The sequence below is a fragment of the Notothenia coriiceps genome, unplaced genomic scaffold, assembly GCF_000735185.1.
Source record: "Notothenia coriiceps isolate Sejong01 unplaced genomic scaffold, NC01 NC01_scaffold00016205, whole genome shotgun sequence".
Lineage (NCBI taxonomy): Eukaryota > Metazoa > Chordata > Actinopteri > Perciformes > Nototheniidae > Notothenia > Notothenia coriiceps.
Genome location: NW_011348906.1, coordinates 1 through 7,410, shown reverse-complemented (window position 1 = coordinate 7,410; position 7,410 = coordinate 1). Strand labels below are relative to the sequence as shown.

Genomic DNA, 7,410 nt, shown 5'->3' with positions numbered 1-7,410 from the left:
GACTACAGTCATCACCGAATGGACAACAACAAGCTGTAATCACAAAGCAACTCTCTAAGCCTGTCAAAAAACCCTCCACCAAGGACATGGCCTAGGCCCACAAAATATACCTCAAAGTATTTTTTGTGAACAACATTTTATGAACACTGTTAGAAATGCCACATTTCTAGACAATAACATTTAACAGATTTACATTATTTGAATATGTATATGAAATAGCACATGCATAAGCTTGGGAACTCAAAAACAATGTTTACATAGTATAATTAGATTCTTAACAAAAAAATGTGATTCCGTTCAGTCCCATGCTGCTTAATCCTTATCTTGAATACTGCATACTGCTGCTTCCAATCTGAATTCTATTTACAAGTGGAGGCCAGTTGGTATGTGAAGCATGTGGCACCACCCTGACAGAGCCAGTTGTCTGGACAGTCAGCTGCAGAGGTGTGAAAATGCTTCTCCACTTTATCACAAGCCGGCACACAACCGTATCTATGCAAACTAATCATCTTTATGTAAAGTGCATTTTGAAATACCAGTGTTTTCATAGGCATGGTCAACTCCATAAACACTGCTAGCTACTGAAAGTGGTGGAAAGTAACTCAGTACATTTACTCATATATTCTACTTAAGTACTTTTCTGACATGTTTTACTTTACTTTCCATTTAAAAAGGTACTTCAGACTTCCAAACCACCATATTTTAGAGCTGTTTAGTCTACTTTTATTCCACTACATGTATTCTATACCCACAGTTACTAGCTACTTTGTACTCACATGATATGATGATGGTATAATGAAGTACTGTGCTATTCATCTACATAGTGACTGATACATAATCTGAGTAGTTCTTTCAACACAGGTTACTGACAATGCACAATCAGTGTCTCATAAACGGTTGAGGCATTAGATCATATGCTCCAACGAAAGCACACATGTGTGTTATTACCATAGAGTGTCAATATAAAGGCTATTACAGTGTTACAGCAAACAGAGGTGACAGCTTTGCCGCGTCCGAAACTCTTTGCTCTGGGCGGCTCCCTTCAGACATGGCCGACAAGCTAATGCAGCAACCTACATAACTTCGCCATTTTTAATCCAATTGTATTTCATTCATTCATTCATTCATCCATTCAAAACCCACAATCAACAGACTGGGATTGAACACGTATTACATGAGTATTGTTTTATAAATGTTGGTTAGTGAAAATGTCACAAACGTCATCAGACTATCTAACGGTAGCTGATAAAGCTAGCAGCTCCTGACAAACCCTCGGGTTATGTTCGCTGAGGTGAACATTTGTAATGCCTAATGCCATATACCAGCCTTTTCCTATTTTTAAAAGGACACTTTCAATATGGAAAATAGCCTTCTAATTATCCAGGTTGTCTTTATATAAACACGTAGCCCTATTCAACGCAGTATGTTAGATTCCAATGCAGGCGATATCGTTTATTATAATGGCTAACATAAACATTAAGATAGCTAATCTTAAACTCAGACAGCATTAGAGACAGCCTTAGAAGGTCGTATATCGCAATTTTACCTACCTTACTGTAATAAACATTCAACAATAGAAAAGCTTGCAGCTAGCTAAACTTAGCCACCGAGCTAACGAACCCGTAGCAGCCAGAGAACACAAATTCGATTAACAAAACAGGGTAACGGTCCTTAGGAAACCACACTCTCAAATGTACAATGAGTCTGATTCGAAATGATTAATTTCAAGAGCATGTAAACATATTTCATACCTCGGTTTGTTCGAAAGAGCTTTCGAAGTGGTTGTCCAGGCGGATCGACGAAGATGATGCGAGACTGCTCTCCAGGATGGGTGTATTTTTTCTCAACCAAACGTGACGTAATTCTCTGCAGCTGTACGGAAACAAACGAAAAATACCGAACGAAAGCTCTCAGACCCGAACATGCTCAACTTTACAATACATTACATTTAATTTAGCTGACGCGTATAATCTGTTGCTACTGCATTTGCTTCAAATAAGCCAAATATTTCTTAGTGCTACGAAAAAAAGTATAACAAAAAATGATTATATTATAATGATTTTTTCTTTAAATGTTCAGCAAGTATGGGGGATTTGAAACCAATCAGCGATTGTTGAAGTTTCAGAACCTTAAGCTGTAGGGTTGGTTTACATTTTTAGACCATATAGAATACATTATTAATTAGACATACACTTATTTCAAAACTGAACAGAAATATATTTGTAAGAAAACATTAGATAGGGCACGACATATTATTGGAGAGAGACCTGAGTGTTCATTTAATTCTGAAACATTGTGTTCTTATTCCTTACGCCTCAGCTATTTCCTTAAGGCAGAATGCACTGTAACATAACGTTTTCTTTCTGCAGCCATCAGTGTCTCTCTGTGAGGGAATCAGCTGACTACCACCAGGGTTTATCAGACAGACAATACACCATCAGTTCATATTGGTTGATACATTGTTTTGGATAGTTCATTCCCATTTCCAACTCTAATGTTAAGTTAAACAAATATGTCTTACATGCTATTTATTTTAATTGACTTTTACTTTGTGAATTTAAACAAGTCTTTTTAAGCTTTAGTCAACGTTGACACACTGTTGTGATGAGGCTGCTAATAGTAAATATTGGAGCAGCTGCTACAGGACACTATAACAGCTGTGATGATTGATTCACAGCTTATTTGACCGGACTGGTCCACAGACAAGTGAGCTAATGGGCCCAGAACAAAAAGTGTCCATTTGTATCCTCTTTGTAACTTTATCAGAAACATACAAAATAGGATGTGATAAAAGGGCTTCAGTCAGATTGACTCGGGTATAAAAACATGTTTTATTGACGTTACCAGTGAAAATACTGTACATTTTTCAGTTGATAAATACACTCTAAGACCAGACAACAAATATTGAGTTCACTATAATATTGTTTTCAAACACGGTCTTGTCTTGTGCCAAAGGACAGCAGTAGCACCAATGTTTTCAGCTCCATTTGATCACAGAGCATAGATACGCTTAAAATAAGCAGATCGTGTTATGGGTGGCTTGGCTACTGAGTTGTATAAATGTAAAAAACGGATCATAGTTTTAGTATAAAGCAGTCCAAATACAGTATGTAGTCTGGTAATTCTAGTAATAGACATATTACAGACAACATTTCTAGCTGAGGTTGAACATAAAAAGATGCTGTGAAGGCTTGATAAAGAAATTACCGTTTCCAATTGTTTTTGGCATTTCAAATACTATCCAACCCAAACATTCAATCTGAAAGCTTCAAGGCAGCGGCAAATAGGTGAAAAACTGTTGGAAATATAGGTTGAAAAAACCGCCAAAACAATGTCTTCAAAATGACATCAGATAAGCTCTCTCTCTGAACTTCTACAGCTTCTATTCAGTATGTCACTACTCGTTTTGCAGAGCAGTGGAGTAAACACTGTCAAGCTCCATTAGTTCCTCAGTGAGATCAGAACCTGAGTGCTGGTGGATCAGATGTTCAGCAGCAGAGCTAGATGAAGTGCTGCGAACCTTCAAACCCCGAGCATGTCAGAGTTTAACATTTTCTTACCACGCTGTGCTTTTGTAAACCCACATTAACCTGCATTATTATTGTCTCTGATCACAGTTGTTCACAGCATGTCCTGGTATCGCAACATTTGAATACAGGGACACAAGTTGACTTTATTTCTCCCTTTAAAAAGCAAAACATCTTTTTTAGTTTTAGTGATGCCAAAAGGTATCCAGTGACTGTAGCCAAATGACTTTATACACCACAGACCGTGTACACAGGCCGCAGTATTTCAGTATGAAAATTGGAGGGGAGATGATAGCTGCACACAGTTCCTTCTGCTGCCGTGTTTTGCATTGTACCTGATACATCGAGGAGCCCTTGTCTCCTTTCTGTAGTTTTCACAATCCTTTTTTTTAATAAGTCAAAGGTGTTGGAAATGAATTTAGTGGATTTAAGCTTCTGGTAAAATAAGCATGAGTAGAGTTAAAGTTGTTAGAGGTGAGTATAAATCTAGTCTTCAAAAGTTGCCCTATCTCTGTGTATTTTGGGGTACAACTAGAAGTCACATTTTCAAATCATACATCTTGTAAAGGCTTTGATATTACAAAATATCTATTTTTCAGATTTTTCTAATTTCTTTGATAAAATTGTATTGTCTACAAATTCATTTCTAAATACATTTTAACATAGATAAGTCTTACATTCTAAGAGCCCTACTAGATAACAGCCAATATATACTCTTGCTCCTCCCTGGTTTGAACCAAGTAACCAGGCAACAGACCGAGCATCTTAATGGCCTCCAGCTCTTGTGATGTGGAGGTTTAAACCCCCGTACGGTTTTGGACCGTGTGCACAATACTCTGACAGATAGTCTAGCTGCCAGCTCATAGAGTCCTATTGTTAACCCAGAAATGTTGAGCACCCCAAAGTTTTATGTTAGAAATGTATAGTACAGGCACATAGAAACTGCCAGATGCTAACCTGCATATGTTGGGTACTTTTGGAGGGGTTTTGGGGGTTATTGAGGAGTCCATTTCTGACATTTTTACAGGATAACAAATGGCAGTTTTAACCAGGAAAAGCTAATAGTTGTACTCTCTGTGGGCTGATTTTGGTGCATTTTGGGTTGATTTTGAAGATTTAAGGGACTCTGGATCATTTTGATTGGACAAATTGCCTATTTATTTGAAAATAGAAAATATGTCAGCCATTTTTTTAGCTATTGACTGCATGCTAATTAATGCAACTTATACTAATTATGCGAATTGCCCGACATATGCAGGTTAGCATCCAGCAGATTCTATGTGCTGGGGACCCTTCTATACATTTCCAACATAAAATGTTGGGGTACTCAACATGTCCGGTTTCACAATGTTGGCAGCCAGACTAAGAGGGGCTGTCAGATGGGTGAGGGGGACCGCAGAGAGCCGCCCAGGGCCAGGTCTCCGAACACGTTGGTGTAGGAGGCTTTGAGGAACTGGACGTAGTTCTGCAGGCTGCGGTTTGTGGTATCTGACTGCTCCAGGCGATCTTTCACATCCTGCAGTCGGCTCTGGTACCGCCGTTCCACCTGAACATGACAAATACACCTTACAGACCTGCTGACACAGCTGATGCATACACATTTTAAATCAACTATTAATGGCTGCCTCTACCTCCTCTTTGCTGCGCCGCAGTTGGTTGATTTCGGAGGTATTCCTGCTAAGGTGAGTCTCTAGGTCGATGATCTTGGACTGGGTGGAGCGTTCTTTAGTGGCAGCAAGTCCTCTAGTTTCTGAAATCTGGAAAAAATATGAGACATAAATTGGACTTAACAGAGGTGGGAAGTTACTAAGTACATTTACTCAAGTACTATACTTTGAGAGACTTTTTTTTGTTAGCTGCACCTTTACCAGCTTTGATAGCTATTTAATGCATTAATAATTATAATCAAAACATATTATAAATAATAAGTACTTTGGTACTTTAAGTATATTTTGATGCTAATACTTTTACTTTTACTTGAGTAACATTTTGATTGCAGGACTAGTAACAGAGTACCATCTGGTAGAGCTGAGTACTTCTCCACCTCTGGGACTTTATTACTCAGCAGAGGGTATACTACATTACATCCCATTACATTACATGTCACTTGTTAGACGCTTTTACCCAAAGCCACTTACATACTGTGTGCAATCCCCACAGGACCAATTTGGGTGAAGTGTCAGGGGACACAGCGGGATTGAGCCTGTGCGCCCCTAAGCCAAAGATCAGCGCACTAACGCACTGAGCCACACCTTCCCTATATACATCTAAACCTAATGTATCCCTATATTTGATGTCCCTAACAATATGCACTTACAGACATACAGGCTCATTTATCAGCCCGACATTCCCAAGCTGCAGAAACCCCTGCTGCTGAGTGCTCAGTTTTCCTTTTTTTTGCTGCACAACCCTGTTATTTTTGCTGAAGAACCTATCTGTCTGCACCGCTTTTGTGTCAAAGCAAAAGTCTGAAACGATTGGGAAGGCTACGAGCTACTAATGATATCTCCTGCTGTATTCTTTAATCCCACACTGTGTTTGACCAGTGTTCAGCTACAGACCTGTTGGCGAGCGTCACCCAGAGCCTCCTCCAGCTTCCGGCTCAGCATGGAACATTCCCGGCTCTTCTCTTCCAGGCGGAGCTGATTGCTGTGGATGGAGTCTTCCCGTTTGGAAATGACCGCCAGCAGCTCGCAGTTCTGACTGGCAGCCTCCTCCAGGTTTCTGCAAGATCAACAACAATCAGTTAAATGTACAGTTATATTGTAGAATAAACAGCTAACCTGGTCATATCATTAGGAGGTTTTTTGTGTTTTAGGATCGTCCTAAAAATGCCCAACATGCAACACTTAGAAACCAAACTTAACCTCATCTGCTAAGAATATTACTGATACATTGATCGTAATATTTCATAGTAAAACATTTCTCAATATCCTATAGGCCACTGACCTCTCCCCTGTCTCCAGTTTGTGCTGCAGCTGTCTGTTCTCGCCCAGCAGCAGCTTGTTCTTCTGTCTCAGGAGCTCCACCTGGCTGCCCTGCGTCTCCACCTAAAACAACACAGCCTTCATCACATGACCTGGACTCAGTATCCAAGCATTTGTCTTCCTCAAGTTCTTCCTAAAACTGCATTTGTGTGGTCTAGCAAGATTGATGTGGAAAAATGTACAAACATTTCTAATGCTGAAATAAACGTATTTGCACGAATGAACAATCAACAATACATGTGTGGACATTAATAGTGGCCTCTAATACATACCAACGTTGTATTGTCTACTCAAAATCAATCTTTGAATACAATCATGATTTTGTGATGCTAACTTGAGCTTGCATTTATTGTATATATACTAGGGCTGTCAAACGATTACAATTTTTAATCAGATTAATCACAGCTTAAAAATTAATTAATCATGATTAATCACCATTCGAACTCAACTGGCTCCTTTCGACGCGAAGGAGGAGCAGTTCAACTCCGAGTCCCTCCCGGATGACCGAACTTCTCACCTTATCCCTAAGGGAGACACCAGCCACCCTGCGGAGAAAACCCATCTCGGCCGCTTGTACCCGCGATCTCGTTCTTTCGGTCATGACCCATCCTTCATGACCATAGGTGAGGGTAGGAACGAAAATGGCGCGGTAGACAGAGAGCTTTGCCTTCTGGCTCAGCTCCCTTTTCGTCACAACGGTGCGGTAAAGCGACTGCAGTACCGCTCCCGCTGCTCCGATTCTCCGACCCATCTCACGCTCCATTGTTCCCTCACTCGAGAACAAGACCCCGAGATACTTGAACTCCTTCACTTGGGGTAAGGACTCATTCCCTACTTGGAGTGGACAGTCCATCGGTTTCCTGCTGAGAACCATGGCCTCAGATTTGGAGGTGCTG

At 40.1% G+C, this 7,410-nt stretch overlaps 1 protein-coding gene across 1 annotated transcript; it reads right to left on the bottom strand.

Moving 5' to 3' along the window:
- Window positions 1-4,506: 4,506 nt before the first annotated feature.
- On the bottom strand, window positions 4,507-6,775 carry LOC104949439 (outer dense fiber protein 2-like). Its single transcript, XM_010775798.1, has 4 exons — window positions 6,477-6,775; window positions 6,089-6,251; window positions 5,159-5,284; window positions 4,507-5,073 (listed from the first exon to the last, which is right to left on the bottom strand). Exons 2-4 carry the CDS (start codon window positions 6,134-6,136, stop codon window positions 4,903-4,905), a joined length of 345 nt encoding a protein of 114 aa, XP_010774100.1. The 5' UTR covers window positions 6,137-6,251; window positions 6,477-6,775; the 3' UTR covers window positions 4,507-4,902.
- Window positions 6,776-7,410: the final 635 nt, after the last annotated feature.

Bases quoted from the DNA above. Each gene is read 5' to 3' on its own strand.
- LOC104949439 (XM_010775798.1), bottom strand. From the start codon at position 6,136: ATGCTGAGCCGGAAGCTGGAGGAGGCTCTGGGTGACGCTCGCCAACAG. The intron at 5,285-6,088 runs GTCTGTAGCTGA...TATTTTTTCCAG, and splicing joins TGGGTGACGCTCGCCAACAG to ATTTCAGAAACTAGAGGACT. The intron at 5,074-5,158 runs GTAGAGGCAGCC...TGTCATGTTCAG, and splicing joins TGCGGCGCAGCAAAGAGGAG to GTGGAACGGCGGTACCAGAG.